Raw genomic sequence first — 18,308 nt, 5'->3', positions numbered from 1 at the left:
GTGTTGAACATTTTGAGAGAACTCATTAACTGTCAAGTCAGTGAAGCCACATGACTAACCGTAGCTGCCATTTCTCATACTCGAAATTTACAAGTTCTTTGCATCTATATTACTAGCTTCTCGTGGGTCAATGGTTCTTTCCGGGGTTTTCCCTGGTTCTTCCTCCACCATTAATACTGGCCGCCATGTCTAGCATATCGTGTGCTGAAAAATGGCGTTAAACCCTACAACAACATCTATATCACTAAATCAGCTGAATTTGGTAATTTATAAAACTAATTGCTGCCTACGTCAATATCAGAGCCTTTACTTAAGTTTTGAAGCTTTCATAGTTGTGATTCTAATCGCGAAAACTCAAGTAAGTAATGAACAAAATCTGCAACCTCCATTTCGGAGAGTGGAGAATACGACCCAGTTACTTTAAATAGCAGATTTCGACCAGATATCAAACAGTGACCACTTGATCTGATGTAATGGTCAATTACACCAATGAATATGGTATTTAAAAAGGGCATTTCCTCGAAAGTGGCGCTACAAAAACCCACTCAAAATGGCTGATGTTTACAGCAGGCGTTGAAAGGCACTGCATGAGAATGGTGTAGAGGCGTCAAAAGGTGCTTCCATGCAAATTGGGTAGAGGCGTCAAAAGATGCTTGCATGAGAATGGAGTAGAGGCGCTTGCATGAGGTAAAGGGTACATGGGTGTTTTGGTGAAATAAAACGAACATGATTTTATTTTCTTGTTCAGATTTTATTATATGCAAGGAAAATGGTCATTATTAGAGTACAACACATTAGAATGATAAATGCTATTAGTGACCAATACGTATTGATACATATTGCAATATAAACATACTGCATTGCAATACATTGTTTCCTGACAATACTGACCCCTAGTATTTGGATATGATTTTGATATTTATTGTCAGTTTGGTATGAAGATGAAAATAGATTTGGCACTGATTATTAATTCTTGACAACTGTGATGGACATTGCTTTGACTTGATCATAGATTCCTCATTGTGTTTAAACAGAATTTCATTGGAGTAACAAACGCATTTCTTGATTTATTTGGCTTCAAAAGATGGGATATGTTGTGTCAAAATACTTATGTTGAAGAGTGTTTCCTAATATATTTATGTACCAGTGTCATTGCCTATGACATTCGATATTCACTTCAAAGCTATTTCATATCTTTAGGGGGAAAATAAAAAAGTCAGCTGTGTTTTGTAACAAGTACTGTTAATTCTGAAGGATTATAACATTTGATTTTATTTTTCAGAGCTGCTGACCTTTTGCTTGGTGGTGCTGTTATGAACAAGTCTTTCCAGCCTCATGAGTCCCACATCCCCTATACATTACAGGTGATAATTTTCCACATTCATATGTCTTACAGAATTCAAAATTAAGGAATAGCTTAAAGCAGATTTGCTGCCCAAAAACTCTGCTTCTTGAACTAAGCTTTCATTCTAACTGTGTAGTACCAAGGCATGTAGAATTTGATCCAAAACATTTGGTGAATGAATGGTGGTTAAGAGAAGCAGAGGTTGGAAATTAAAAAACCATATTAACATGGGATTTATTCAGACTTTTGATGATATTTAGTATTTCCTAAATGAAAATGATGCCAGTCTGATGTCAAACAGTTTCCTCAACAGCCTTCTTGAAAATCTTTCCTTTGCTACTTCTGAATGGTTGGTCATATCAGCATTGGGTTTTCACCAGAATACTTTTTGTGATTAGTTGTCCTAAATGAAAATGGATGTTGATCTGCTGTCCAATTCAAAATCACAGTGGCCATCTTGAAAATGTTGTTGTTGCTACCTCACTTGAATGGATGGTCATATCGGTTTTCACTGAAAGACTTCTTATGATGTCTAGTTGGCACAAAATGAAAATTGTGCTGATCACCAGAGGACATTATGAAGTCTAGTTAGTCCTGAATGAGGTTGTTTAGTTAGTCCTGAATGAGGTTGTGCTGCTTGCACATCCAGCATGGCTTCCACTGCTGCCATCTTGAGAATCTTGTTATTGTTATTCCTACTGAATGGATGTCTTGTCAACATGGGAATTTACTAAAAGACAACTTATGAAGTACAGTTGGTTCTAAAAGACAATGGTGCTGCTCAGACATTAAATATTGCAACTTTAGTGGCCATCTTGAAAATCTTGTTGTCACAGCTTCTGTCAGTGAATGATCAGATCTGCTTGGGTTTTCACTGAATGACTTCATATCATGTCTAGTTCATTATAAATGAAAATTATTGCCAGTTACTTCTTGATAACTGGTTATGTCAGCATTGTGCTTTTTCCTGATTTCTTGTGATATCATGTTGGTCCAAAATCGAAATGGTGTGTATCTGGTATCCAGCATGGCCACCATGGCAGCTGTCTTAAAAATCTTCTTACTCATTTTGATATGGGGTTTTCATCAGAAGAGTTTTTAGGGTGTCTAATTAGCAGACTTGCCAACCCATACAATTATGCCTTAAGTCATATGAAAATGATGCTTAAAATATGGACTTATGAAATAAATGAAAAACTATGGAAATATGATTGCTGCTTGTAAAATATGGATAATTGGCTTGGCCATATTTGATTTGGATCTGGGTTTCATATTAACTTTAGAGGAATTAGTCATGTAACCAGACTAATTTACAGTAGTACCCTGAATGCTTTAAACTGCACATATTTGTTAATGCAGAGCATCTGCATGATTAAATTGTTGATTATAGATTTTTTTAAATGTTGTCCAGCTACTGTTAAATGTTAAAAATGAAAGGAAAAACAAACAGCCTAAAAAAAATTAATAATCAGTACAGAAGAATAAAAAGGAATATTCAGGTTGTTTGATTAAAATCATGAAGGGACACAGTTACGTTTGTTGGACATTACTTGTCGGTTTGAGTACGTCTTCTGAAGGAAGATACAATTGCTGTTGTCATGTGAAATGAAGGAAAAAATTACAAGAATTAAATCACATTGAGAGATGGCAATACGTCATTGAGCTGCAAAGGTCTTGGAACTGAAGTTTGTGCATCTCTAATAGAGGTAAATAAGGTCTATATATACTTTACAAATTTTCAGATGAACATATTGTTTACCATCGATGCATCAGTTTGGAATAACAAACTTTTTAAATATGTTTTCCAACTTGACAATATTAGATCATGATATTTTGTTACACCTTATGTAAAACTGGTCAGACTTATAGAAGGAATCTACTGAGTCCATCTTGATAGGGTTAGCAGGTCTGAGTTAGTGATTAATGAAAATAATGCAAATTGATCCACAGTATGGCTACCATGGTGGCATTGTGAAAATATTGCTATCTATACTTCTCCAAAAAGGATTATACCCAAAAAGACCTTTTACAATACTTAGTCCTAAATGCTATGCATACATCCAGTATGGCTGCCATCAGAGATGGTTTTGACACTACAGTTAAACAGAAAAAATGGTCTTATCTTGAAATCCTTGAAATTCTTTTTGCCCACTGGAACAAGGGATTTTGTTTTTTAGCCACATTAAAGTGCTTGCTACCTGCCAAGACAGTTAGTTTTGGACCTAAATCCTGTTAAGAAAAATATCTTGATTGGTCTGTCTTATGAGTAACTCTTTTCTCAGATCATGAAATTTACAATTTCACCTTGTCATTTCCTCCAGTCAAAATTTTGCTTGACACTGGCAGTCAATCCAAGGTATGAAGGCACGGCTAAATTAGTATCTAGCTTTGTTGAAACTATTTTCAGACCAAATAATTTGTGTGCATATATTTTTAAACCAAGATAGATGTATCAGCCATTGAATTTGTCTTGGTTTATACTTATGATATTGTAGTAAAGAAAAGCTATGCCTTGTTCCTGTAAAGAGGTAAAATTGTACAATTTAAGCAAGTACTGATAAACATGGGCATGTATACTTATAAATCAAAATATGTGTAACATAATGGTGTAGAATTTGCTTTCTTTCACTGTAGAGATGAAGATTTGACTGACCTTGAATTTTCCTTTAATTTTCAGTTCTTTATCGACTATAACCTGTATGGAATGAACTTGCTTAATGTGGGAGCTGTAAAATTAAGGAGAAAGCAGAGTGAAGGTGAGACAAGAACTGAAAACCATTAACAGTCGGCAGAAACAATGCATTAACGATTCTGTTCCACATAAAGTTTATATAGTGTTTTTTTTAGGAAGCAGTCAGAATGAAGATCCAGTTGTTTGCTCAAAATTACCTTGTGAATCTTGAATTGCTCTGATGTTTCATGTCTTTTTTTATAATCAACAAGAACATGGTTTGATGTGTTAAATTCTTGAATTTCATGCTTATAGATCCTTCATCAGTTGGATAGTTTAAGTGTATTGCTGCTCTGATACCCACTGGAGAAGGCATGCTATTATAGGTATACCAGTTTACCGCTGTATTTATTTCTGGTGATATGTAAGCTTGTTACTAAGGATATTAAAAAAGTTTTCTTTTTTCATGACAAAATAATTCCAAAATATGTTACTATTTTCTTTGCAAAAGATTTGTATTTGTCACTAATTTAGGACCGTTCCATTTAAACATACATGGTACCGAGGGAAGGCATTTTTTTGAAATTTATGCCAGAGTAATTTGATTTTGCCAAGTTCACATTAAAATGATACGAAAACTCTAAATTGCATCTACGGGTGAGTAACCCACATTAAAAGTACCTGGGTCCCAGCTTTGTTTTAAAGGAACAGGCCATCAAATATTTTAAAAGTAATTATATTTATGAACCCTTACCATATGTTTGACACTTGTCAATTATGCCAATTTTTGGGGTTACAATTAAGCAGCCCAGAATCATCACAATAAAATGTTCAACTTGGTCAGTGGGTACATTAAAAATGATTCATCTAAATAACAATGCAAAACCTAGTCAAAAAATGAAATAAGTACAAGAAGTTAATGAATACATCTATAAGACCAGAATGAAATATGTATGTTTCATATTGCACTGGTTTTAAGATTAGGGTAGGTTGGTCATTTTTTTGGGTGCATTTTATATCTTATAATGATTAGTATATATAACGTACTAAGTGCAAAACTAGCTCAGTTAGGTGCACAAATCAATTTTGGGAAATTTTAGACATTCTTTTTTTTTTACCCTGGGGAAAAAGTGCTAGGGTCTCCAAAAAGTTTATGTTTTTGTGTGTCCTAACTATATAATTTCATATTCTATGCATTGTCATCTTTGTTGATGACGATGATGATGCTGATTATTATTATTATATGCCTAACCTTGTGGTAGATTTTTTTTGTAGTTTTCTCAGTTTTCATACTTGCAAGCTTGTGCCATTGACTCTCCCCTGTACTTACATATTAATGTTAAACAGGTGATAGCTGATTTAAATAGGTGATAGCTGATGATTTTGGGTTAAATAGGTGGTAGCTGATGATTTTTGGTTTTCACTTGGTGTCACAGGTGATTCATAATTTCCAAGAAACTGGCTGTCTCCTTATCTGAGTGACTTTCACTCCAGTGAATGCTTTCTAAACACATACTTCACTGTATATCATCAGCATGCGTATTTAATTCTAGAATTTTTACCTTTGGAGGGATTTCACTACCATATATATGGCACGGTCTCCATCTTCTTTTACTAATTTTATGGGGTATTATTAATAAAATAGATTTTTTTATGATACAGAGTAGTTTGCAACCTTTTTATTCAGCATTCTGTGTGAGATCAGTTTGCATAAAATTTGTTTTTTAAATGGTCTTGATGTGAGATGAAAAAGTAGTGTAAGACTGTGCTTTATTTCTTGATAATTTGTCATTAAGATGTTGGTGAATTTGACAATCATTATCTTCATTGATTTTAGAGGGAAATCCACCACCATTGAGCCATAATGGTAGCTTTAAAAGCAGTCAGGGATCAGATGAGGGGCTGGGATCCAATATCAGAACCCCATCAATTCTTGAACGGTCTGGATCCATGACACCATCAAGAAAAATTTGGGAAATGGAGAATATTCCAAGGTATAGGCAAAGTCAGATTAAAAGATTCTTTGGTAGCAGCTGTGTGTGCTTAAATAGAGGCATCTGGTGATATGTTGTTAGGGACATCTGGAGATATGTAAATAAGTTTTATTTTTGTGCAGCTTTTTAAATGACCATATGCACTCAAGGCCATCAAGTGTAAATTTTGTACAAACAAATAGTGATGCTACTAATTTGTCAAGCTACTTGAAAAACTGAAAACTATTTCAGGTTTCATTTTGTGATTACCTTATTTGCTGGCCTATAAGTTGATGCGGAGTATAAGTTGAATCAGCAAATTTGGCAAATTTTCCATCCTTCATCCATATATTAGACGATGCTGAGTATAACATGAGGCCAGATCAATACCTCGGATTGTCTTTTTCACTCCCTTCCTCACAGCATGCAAATTTTATCCTATCTGTAACTCAGTAACCTTTCCGGTCAGGATCATTAAATGTAAGTAAAAGTATCTAATTTGTTTCAAATGAAGTATTTTAAATGTATTATGTACTTTTAGCTACATATAATGATGATGACCTGAAAATTTGGTGAGTTACAGATAGGATAAAACTCATGATGCTGTGTGTAATTTAACTAAAATAACTTCTAATTTCATAAATATTGAAAGTATCACTTTATGCTATTGCAGATTACCACCAATATGGAAATTGCATCATTACTGCTAAAGACTTTTTCCATTGTTTTGGGGAAGAGAGATACAGAGAGAGGGATGCATATGTATTTCCATCACATTTTTCTTTTTGCACCTTGTGATCAAAATAAAATGTAGTCCGATGTATGAGAGAGAGAGATTTCAGCTCTTCACATTTTTGGGGGTCTTTTTTTTTTACCTTATTGTCCCCATTTAGCTGAAGCTTTTATCAAAGATAAAACATTAATAAATGAAACAATAAATGTAAGCTATGAAAATACATACCATACTCCTTAAATGCTTAATTGTTCACAATAGTTATATCCATATAGACTCCATTTAAGTTAAATCCCAAGAATGACCATTTCGCATGTTGTCAAGTGGTTTTAATTGATAATGGAATATGGTACTGCAGTTGTACTTAATAGTAAGATCACTCATCAGGTAAGTGAACAATGCAATACAGATTTACAATTGTAAAGACATCTCTCTTTCCCTGTCTATCTGTCTGTCAATTTGGCATAAGTTTTATTTGATCATTAGCTGCAAGAAGAAAATTGTGATGGAATATGTTTTTGTCATGGTTATTCATCTTCTAACTTTTCAATTATAATGTGCATATATGTAATCATATTTAAACAACATATATTACAAACAACGTACATTACTGGTGCATGCTGCTTTAGCGCAATTACACCTGATGTATGTTAATATTTAACACTGATGATCATGTAATTGTTCACAGTACTCAGTGTGGGATCCTATATTTTTCATACACAATCTCTTCCTCAAAATGAAATGTTTACATGTTTTTTGTTCTATTGGAGAATTCTTTTCCATTCGAAAACTTTGATAAAGCGAATTGGATGACATAATCCATATATAAGTTGATTCGGAGTATAAGGCAAAGCTAAGATTTTCTGGTCAAAAGGATTGTCTTATAGGCCGGCAAATACGGTAATCATTTGTTAAGTAGTATGGATTCAGATAAGCTTATTTTGCTTTAGGAAATCTGTTGGAAACAAACTACAGATAATTCAAGTACTCTACAGTTGGGGAAAATCATGTATAATTTAATATTGCATCTGTGGACTTGACTTGCAAAAAGAATAGAAAATAGAAACTCATTTCATCTGGTTGTATCTATGTACATGTCTCAGTCTTCACCTGTAGAACCACTCTGTGCCAACATAGCTCTTTTTAGATGAGTTTGTGATATATTTGCAATTTGACATTGTATTAAAAGTGAAATAAATGTAAATGGAAGATGAGACTGCTTTAGTGGCCTAGTGCTTAGAGCATCCACCTCAGATGCATGAGGTCGCAGGTTCGAACCATGGCCAAGTCATACCAGAGACTTATAGAAATGGTACTGACAGGTGCCTTGCTAGGTGTTTAGCATTAAGAGGTTAGTGTTAGGATTGGTCTACCAGGTGTCAGGATAATGTTACTGGGTGGGACATCATGCTACATGTCCTCGGCATGATGCCTCTGTGGTAGACATCACTATAAACTGTCACACTGCAGTCATTGTAGTGATATAGCTGAAAAATTGTTAAAGCTATGTTAAAAACCCAAATCACACACACATACACACAAATAGAAGATGGTCATATTAATCCTTAAAGTACTATATTGTTTTGCAGAGCTGAATTGTTTGAAGAAAAAAAAAGAAGAAAACTGCAGTTTTTAAATTGCATGTATTTCAATAAATATACACAATAGATACACAAACCCTATATGAAAAATGATTGTGGATGTCTAAACTTTAAGATTAGCATCAAGGCACATGTGCAGATTTAACATATTTGCATGTACAGGTGCAAATACAGGTAAAATGACAAGTTATGATTGTATTTCATCTGTATTTTTGTTTGTTTTTTAATGGAAAAGTTCAGCTATATCTAAAACTATTATATTCTTTAGTAGTTCAACCATGTATATGTAATGTCTGTCACAATTTTATATCTAAATTGTGAAAATCACAGGTAAAGAAAAGGTAAGTTTTGTAAACATCTACTCCATGAATGTCAGAGGTAAGTTTAGAACCCCCACCCCGAATTTTCACTTGTTATCTATTCTAATATCATCAAAACTGAGGTTCATATCTGGTGAATAAACCTCAGCAAATGCTTCTTTATTTTCAATCATTGGGCGGATCTTGTGTAAAGGGTCACCTTGATTGTTCTCATCTGCCAGGTGTAAATTGCTTAGAATAGCTTGAAATCTATCCCATACTCATTTTTTTGCTGAAGTATGGGGTTGATATAACATCATCAGTAGCCCAGTAGGAATTGAGATCAGATTTATGTACCAAACCCATTGCTATAATCAATGTGAAAAAGAGTTTTAGCTGCTCAGGTGTGATAGGCTGCCATTTCTTCATGTGACTGTTCTCCTTCAAGTCTGCCATATGAACTCTGCATAACGATTTGTTTGATCTACTATCAGATGCAATAACTTGTAATAAAAAAAAGTCTTAAATAGGCCATAGGTTCAGTATTCGCCATCTCGACATTTAATTTTGAATTACCAGTGAATGGGGGGTTGACAGGCATGCCATCTTTTCTTGTCCAGCCAGCATGTACGTCAGACTCCAGTTCCATGTCAATTCCTGGCTCAAAATCACTCAAGGGTATTTCCATCAACACTTCACCAGTTCCAGTATTTTCATCCTCCTCAAATCCTTCAAAATCATTATCATCATCGCTATCGGGAACCAGTATTTGTTGCAAGAAATCACCATCGTATTCAGCATCAGCCATTTAAATTTTTTCCAGGTACCACATGTTCAGAAGCAAGTATTTGTAAAACTTCTTCATTAAATGCATAGTAAAGTACAACGGAATGCTTGTTCTGGGCCTCTATAACAGTAAAATATAGTTTTACAAGCAGTCATGACTAGTTGAAGTAATAGGATGTGTACATTGTTGCTTACCTGGAAAATGACTTAAGTCACAACAAGCACTACAAGAAATCGACCGACATAGCGACTAATTTTGTGACTAGCACTTTAAGGGTTAATGAGTGATTTGATGTTAGCAACTTTTTTCCCCTCTATTGTAGAGAGCTCCTGCTTGACCCAGATATAGTGAGACACAGTACTTGCGAGCTGGAGGTGGATGTTGTGGCTGCAGATATTCTCAACAGGCTGGAAGTTAATTGTAATATTTCATTTAAAAAATGTCACTTTAAAGCTATTTGTTAAAGAGGCATAATATAAAATAGAGGCTATTTAGTCAATGTCCACATAAATATAACCTTAAAGAGAACTTGATGTTCACCATGTCAAAAAAAAGTTAGTTCTGGCCTTGTTTTTTAAAGTCCAGGCTGTTTAATTCTGACCTAAAATATTGAACAGTCAGATGTCTAGACTTTACTTTAAGTCTTGAGTTTGGTACATTAGGGACATACTAGCATACTCTCGCAGTGTTATAACTTACTTCAGAAGTTTTCACAAGTTTGACAACTCATTTGTCTTTGGTTGCCCTGATGTATAGAGAAGGTTATTTAAAATTCTGGACTTCTGTATATAGCAGGGGTCTCAAACTAAAATCAGCATGAGGGTGACATGAGGAATAGTACTTTGGTTGAGGGGCCACATCACTAAAAACTTTTCATACAGCAAAAGCGGCTCATATGAAACTTAGTCAATTGAAATATTGGAAACCAGAAGTAAAGGATATAACAATTGAATTGTTATTAAAACAGGCTGGCTGTACAGAAAAATTACATTATTTTACAAATTGTGGGTGTCATTGCAGGCCACAAGAAATAACTCCATGGGCTGCATGTTTGAGATCCCTGTTATATAGGATTTTTCTATACAAAAGTATATGGCTTAGAATGAGAAACCATTGATAGTGTTGCACCCTGAATGAACCCAAGGAATTTTTCCTACCCCATATTGCCATTGTCTTTTTAAAATTTCACAAATCTATATTTCTTATCATTATAAGGGCACAGAAGATTAGAAAATGTCCCCATTGAAAGCTCAACCAAGTGTAACTTCTACTCAGAATTAATTATTAACCATTCAGATTTCAAAATCAGTTTTATCTGTCTGCATGCATGGAAAATTCACTTTAGAAAAAAAAATTAAGCTGATTGACTTGGTTAATAAAATCATAATTTCTTAATTTGTCAGTAACTTGAATTGTATCTGCACAATTTAAAAAAAAAATGGTAACCCACTTTTCCAACAGCAAATCTTGGAACCAATCCTGGACTTAGTGCCTTATGGGAAGATGAGCGGCAGCGGCATCGAGATAGAGGGGAATCATCTCAAATAACACCAGCTGAATCACAAGGTAGTGTACTGTACCACACCTAGAACACATAATGCATGATCTGTTGGGAACTTACTGCTGTGCAGACTCCCTTTATGAGCTCACCTAGAGGTGGAACTTGCTAGGCTGCAAAAGAGGTAGTTGTTAAGTGGTGGGGTTGTTGTGGTGTAAACCAGGAAAATTGACGGTGGTGAAAAGAAGAAACTGGCTGGATATCAAAAGTGGTTGTTCACTTGAGGTTACCATTATGGGAGATTAGACTGCATACATTCTTCACAATGTATAATCAGTGTTTTAATGCATTTTAAATTGAAGTTTAGAAAAAAGGAAGAGCTTATTTCAAAGTGGCTGTGAAATTGTACAGTACCAAGTGTATATAACAGGTTGCACACATGAAATGTCATTGCAGCAGTATATAACAGACCACATGTATGCAGCAAAATTGTTTATTTTGCAGACAAGTCATGTTTTTTAATCCAAAGAATGCCATTCTTGAACTAATTGACTCAACCATATACTGGCCACATCCTTAAGTGGGTCAAAATATGTGCTTCCATTTGTGTTGTGTTGAAGCATGATAGTGTCATGCTTTGGAGAATATAATTGTACACCTCATTAAGAGACATACACATACCTTTGTTTATAGACACATTTTATATACCTGTTAAACTTAGATAAATCAAAATGCAAAGTCATATGTAATTGCAAGAGAATGTTTGTAACGTCAACTCTACTTGAACACTCAGAATTTCTTGAATTGGTGTTAAAGACTGGCTGAAGTTTGATAATGCAGAATTGATCTTCAGACACTTTTAGGGCTTTAATTTGAATGCTGAATAAATTTTTCACCGGGAATATGAGGCAGTGGGGTGGGTGTATGATGCAACATTTTATGTTTAATAGATTTTAGGTGACATTTTTTTGTACCTTTGCCTTTTCTTAAAAAGGGCAACATGTAATCTGTTTCCATCCATTATTTTTGTTTCTACTCTGTAACTTTAAAGTTGTTTGAGATTAAGTGCTGAAACTTCGTTTATTTATACATCATCATAAGAGGGTATATTTATTGCCATGTTAGAGATCCCATCTCCAAAGTCAGGATCACTGATCAGCAATGCAAGTTTCCATCACAAATTTTATTTCAGCTTACTAAATTTCAAGTCATAGGAGATTAAAGAATGTAATATGGCATACACATACATATACATCAGTATTAGGTCTGCTGAGTACCATATTGGAGTTCTTCAAGGTCAAGGTCATGGCTAAGTTTTTTTTAAGTTTCCAATATATATTCCTTTCTGCTCAGTAACATTTAAGTCATTTGAGATAAAGGAATGAAACTTTATGTTCTGATACAGTTTGTAATATGGGTGTGTCATGAACCACAGTTGGGCTCATCTTTCCAAGGTGAAGAACAATACTTGAAGTTTTACCTTGAACTTTCCACTCTGTTATGGGTCACTGCCATCTCACCTCTGTCTGCGTGGGTTCGAGTCTCGGATTCGGCCAATGTGGGTATGTGAGAAAACTTGCCAATAGCTTCTCATGGGTCGGTGCTTCTTTCCGTGGTTTTCCCAGGTTCTTCCTCCACCATTAATACTAGCCGCCATGTATAGCCTATCGTGTGCTGAAAAATGGTATTAAACCCAACAACAAACATGAACTTTCCCCTTTAATTTTAAAGCTGTTTTAGATAAGGGTACAAAATTTAGGATAATTATGCATCATTAGTAGAAAGTGTATTGTATATTACATTGGGGATCCTATTTTCAGAGTCTAGGTCATGATTCAGTATTTGAATTTTTCCATTGCACTTTCTGTTCTGCTTAGGGCTGTTCCAGTAAAATTTACTTAGGACCCAGGTAAGGCACTTTTAATGTCGAGTTGTCATCCATTGATCTATTTTGAAATTTTGTATCATTGTTTTATAAACTCTTCAAGTAACAAGATTACCCTGGCATATATTTTTTTAAAATGTGCCTTCCCTGGGTACCACATATGTTTAAATGGAACAGCTTGTAATGACTTGGGATATAGCTGAGTAATCTTATTCATCATCAGCTGAAGTTGTCACATGGGTGATTATGTCTTCACGATAAACTTCAGAGTTTAATATTTTAAGTTTCCATATTACTTTCCATTCAGACTAATGGATGAAACTTGATATAATTGTGTATTGTTATTGGAAGGTGTATACCACATTGGTGTTTGTTGTCCTGTTTCCAGTATCACATAGTTGGTACTATCTCACAGGCCAACATTTTATGTTTCATTCAGTTTTATCTTCTGCTATAAAACTGTTTTAAGATAAACTATGAAATTGATATCCTTCTAGGTCAATGTCACACATGCTAGAACACACACAAACACACAAACATGGTTACTTTTGTTTCAGCTTTTTATCTTAAAACTATTTGAGGTTCATGGATGAACCACAGTTCAGTTTACATTTCTCTTTTTATGGCATCTTATATATTACAGTCAAGATTTTATCTTTGATATCAGGGCCAATTTCATCTCAATATCAGCAATGTTTTGCGAATAACCATGGAGATATAGACAAAAATCATGGTTGTTATTCATATCTTCCTTTTCAATCTTAGAAGAGTCAAAAAAATATTTTATCATTATATACTTTTGGTGAACTATATTCAGGGACAAAAATTTGCTGACTGTTTTCTTTGTTACATCAGAAAGAGAAGATGTCGAGAGTTCCGAAAGTGAGAAAATTCTTCAAGAGAGACTACGCCAGATTATATTAGATCTCCAGCCTTACATGTAAGTTTGACTGCAATAGTTTGCTGTGGAGTTTCTTTATGTCCATTACAGTATTAATATAATATTTCATATCATCATTGATTAAGCATGTAATATCATGTCAGGATATTATAGTTATGGATCATTGTTGAGGTAAATATGAAGTTTTATGAACCTAGTATTGACTGACACCATGCTGTAGCAAGTTTGATTTTGTTATTGGTTCATAAACTCAGTTTTCAATGCAACAGTGGTCCATACATGTTTTATTAGTTGATCTACAGGAGAAGACAAGCAGTTCGGCTTGTTTTGTAGTTGTATAAATGCCATTTCAGTTACAGTAAACTTAGAGCTTAATTTAATAATGCCATGTAAAAGTCAATGACATCATTTCCATATGACTTGAACAACAGGCTTTCTGTATGAAGGATGATCACATGACATAAGGTGCAAAGAATAAAACATCTTTTCACAGAAATCATATAATGTCATGATTGTCATACAATACATAGGTATAACGTCAGAGGAAATGAATGTTGTTCAAGACCATCTCACTTTTTTTGTACATTTGTGCACATCCCATTTGAAACTCGTCAACTGATTTAAGTCTTTTGTAGGTCTTAAGAGATATTGAAATTATCTATTCCATATGAATGAAATTGTGGTGTCACATATAACCTCCTTTCACATGATAGGATTCACATTTATTCTAATATTGTGTATGTTTTTTTAATGTGTGTTATTTCTTGTTCTTTATTTCTAACCCTATATTTGAATGTCAAGATGGCATCTTAGATTTTTCTTTGTCATATGACTAGAATCTTACAGGTATTATTAGCTCAGCATGTGGTGGCAAATTGATAAAAATACATGCTAATGTTTGCTTGGTTACTGTGGAAATATTCCTGTTGTAAGGATGTCCACTATTTCACATTTTGGTGGAATTATTACGATTTTTTTAATGAAAATCTGCATTACAAATTATATTGATAACGTTCCAGTAAATAATCTACCAGTGACACAGTAGTTAATATGCTGAACTCATCACTAAAAGGATAAGGGTTTAAACTTGACCATTTGAAATGCCCTGCTGGCTACTGTGGTGTGTACATGGGCAAATGACCTTTTAGCATTTGCCTTGGTACTAAATAGCCTGCTTGTGTTGCTGTGCCACACAATGCCAAAGCAAAGCAAACCAAACCAGAAAATACATTCTTGGTGGGAGATATAGTTTAGGCAGGAGTTTTCTTTGTGTACACTGATATGAGGAAAAGAATATTTTATTCCAGCATAATGGACTGGTACATAGAATATTGTATTCATTTAAAAAAAAATCAAAATTACGTAACAAAAATCAAGTTGATTGGACTCAAAATAGTTGAGAAAATGGCAGCAGAGATGAAGAGAATCGACATGATTTTCCTCCGTTTCAAAGCGGAATGCTGCTTTTCTCCTGACTTGAGTCAGATTTTTCTTGATATAATCCGTTTTTCTATCAACTTCGATTCGATTTTTTAAAAATGGTCTATCTGCTCTCACTCTGCAATGACCCTTGTAAATTATTCGTTTCATATATTACTTAGCACATGACTCTCATAAAGAGTATTCTGATAGGTCAAAGGTTTAAATTAATCCAATGAATCTTTGTGTAATGGAGACTGATGGCAATGGAAAGAATAAGCATGCTTGCAAAACATGGTGTCCCGAGCTGTTCAGAGAGACCATGACATGAACCCCCTTTAAAAAATGTTGACCTTTTTTTAATGAAAGACCAAAATCATGTCAGGAGAATAGAAACATTAATATAATTTGTGAGGAAACCTAATGTTTATGGTTATTGTTTTAGTCCAAAATGTTGAAGAAATTTGCAGATTCTAAAATCTGGTTCCGGTTAGTTTCACTGAAACATAATTATTACCGACTGTACCATTATGTAGAGGCTCATATAAAGATGTAATATGATTACATACTGTTAGCAAACTTCTTATCCATTCTGGATGACCTGTAAAGATTGAAATAAATTTAAGCTTGGAGTCCAGATGAGCATGCTCATGGGATGGCAATACTTTTAACTTTAACTTTCATTGTTCCAGATTTGTAATATTTATGTACGGACACTAGTTTTTCATTTAAATTGCAAATTAGTAACTTGCATATCTGAGGTGTTAGATTATTAAAGAAGTTACTTGTATAATGAATTTTGAAAACATATTTCATGCCAGGTTATTCTCTTTTCCATTTGTCCTTCAAATACATTCCCCAATTACATTAGGGAACATAAGCCAACATTTCCAAGAGACAAAAATTTGTATTTCATGTCTCTGTTATATAGACAAAGGGCAATAACTCTTATCCATCACCTCCCCATGCTATTACCAAGTGCTGCTAGCTTTAAGCATTCACTGTTAAACTGGTAACATTGTTCATGTCACCACTTGAAAATCCAGTGATATTTTTCACCTAATATCAGCTGTCCATTCAGGACTTTGTTTTTTTTCTGTTGTAGTAAATCTTGTAGTAAAGGTGGTATAAATATAACTATATATATATATATATATATATATATATATATATATATATATATATATATATATATATATATATATAATTCTGACCACATTTTGTGTGGGTTTTGCCAATGTTTCTTTAATGCCTGTTGTGCAGAGGGTGTTTATGACATTTTATTTGCATGTTTATGACATTCTGTTTGCTAGGCAAGTTTTTAATTTATTATTTTTGTCTCTTTGTTTTGTTGTTTTGGTCATTTGCATGATGATGAAATGCACAAAGTGTAAGAATTCAATGTCATTGAGGACTAGCACCATTCTTGTCTAGTCTGTACCAAAAATATACCTCATCAGCAACATGCAGAGTGTCTTCCATGTGGTTAGAGGATACATGTTCCAAATATATACCTCATTGGCAACATGCAGTGTCTTCCATGTGGTTAGAGGACACATGTTCCAAAAATATACCTCATTGGCAACATGCAGAGTGTCTTCCATGTGGTTAGTTGATACATATTCCAAAAATATACCTCATTGGCAACATGCAGAGTGTCTTCTATGTGGTTAGTTGATACATGTTCCAAAAATATACCTCATTGGCAACATGCAGAATGTCTTCCATGTGGTTAGAGGATACATGTTCCAAATATATACCTCATCGGCAACATGCGGAGTGTCTTCCATGTGGTTAGTTGATACATGTTCCAAAAATATACCTCATTGGCAACATGCAGAGTGTCTTCCATGTGGTTAGTTGATACATGTTCCAAAAATATACCTCATTGGCAACATGCAGTGTCTTCCATGTGGTTAGAGGATACATGTTCCAAAAATATACCTCATCAGCAACATGCAGATTGTCTTCCATGTGGTTAGAGGATGCATGTTCCAAAAATATAAAATTGGCACTATCTCTTAGCCATGTGGTTGTCCGTTATATTTCAATTCTTGTTACTATTACTTAATAGAAAGGTCTATTGACCTCCAAAATGGCCACCATGATGGTATTTCAATTTTGTTATTGCTACACTTTTTAGATGGATCAATTCAGCATGAGTTTTTCGTCAAATGATTTCTTATAACGTTGATCCTTAATGAGAATGGGGCAGATCTGACATTCTGGTATGGTCATCGTGGCAGCAGTCTTGAACATCTTGTTATTGCTGTTCCTCCTGAAATGTGGTCATATTAACAAATGGTTTTTATTTGAGAATTTGTAATGATGTCTGTTTGATCCTAAATGAAAATGGTTTGATCTTACATCCTTTATGGCTGCCACATTGGTTAATTTGAAAATCCTTTTATTGCTCCAGATATATCAGATATTGTTTCAACAATCAGCAGTTGCAAAGAAGAAATGGTCTTGTCTTAAATTCCTGGAAACTCTTTTGGTCATTTGAATGGCAGTCCCTTTGAGTGGCTTGTTTTTTATTTATTTTTTTGTGTGTGAGTTGACATTATGGATAGAAATGGAAGTTGGCATAAAGTGTTGCCTATGTCTATTATGTCATATTAATCCATTTGTCCATATGTTATAAATTTCATTTTATTCAGTAACTTTTGAAGGACTTAATGGATAGAAGCCAAATTTGGCTTTGGACAAAAAATGAAACAGACTAGGTTAAATTTTATTTAACCTTTTCTGTTCAAAACAGTTGGCTGAGTTGTTGCCTTACCATCATGAATTCATTTAAGCTCAATAATATTTGAAGAATTTAACGACCTGAACCAAACTAGAAAGATTTTGATCGGACTTGGTTTGTACTCTTTCTTTTTTGTTTTTAATTTAGAGCAATATCTGTGGATGAGGGATAATGTTTTATTATGTATGTCAGTCTGCCTTATTCCATCTTATTATTTCACGTCCACTGTTGGTTTCATTTTGTTCGGTAACTTAAGAGAGACTTCATGGATTGAAACAAAATTTGGTGTAAGTTTTATATTGAGAAGATCTGGATCAAAGTGGATTTCATTTTTTTGTGACCAAATTTTAATGGAGTTATGGCTCAAGTCGGACCTTTTGCCCTTTCCTTGCCTTATATTGTCCAGATGATTGACTCATGGCTTTCTTGGCCTAGCAGTTTACAATT

At 34.2% G+C, this 18,308-nt stretch overlaps 1 protein-coding gene across 1 annotated transcript in view; it reads left to right on the top strand.

Moving 5' to 3' along the window:
- LOC149786819 (uncharacterized) overlaps positions 1-18,308 on the top strand; it is a 184,647-nt gene that overhangs the window by 60,636 nt on the left and 105,703 nt on the right. Inside the window, exons 5-10 of the mRNA XM_089977328.1 lie at positions 1,283-1,364; positions 4,023-4,101; positions 5,854-6,010; positions 9,732-9,829; positions 10,871-10,975; positions 13,648-13,732. Of these exons, the coding sequence (XP_089833454.1) occupies positions 1,283-1,364; positions 4,023-4,101; positions 5,854-6,010; positions 9,732-9,829; positions 10,871-10,975; positions 13,648-13,732 (606 nt within the window). The remainder of the gene's footprint in view (positions 1-1,282; positions 1,365-4,022; positions 4,102-5,853; positions 6,011-9,731; positions 9,830-10,870; positions 10,976-13,647; positions 13,733-18,308) is intronic.

The sequence above is a fragment of the Sinohyriopsis cumingii genome, chromosome 12, assembly GCF_028554795.1.
Source record: "Sinohyriopsis cumingii isolate HCF-2022 chromosome 12, ASM2855479v2, whole genome shotgun sequence".
NCBI classification, from domain to species: Eukaryota; Metazoa; Mollusca; class Bivalvia; order Unionida; family Unionidae; genus Sinohyriopsis; species Sinohyriopsis cumingii.
The sequence above is the reverse complement of the archived record's forward strand: the minus strand, read 5'-3'. Positions and strand labels throughout refer to the sequence as shown.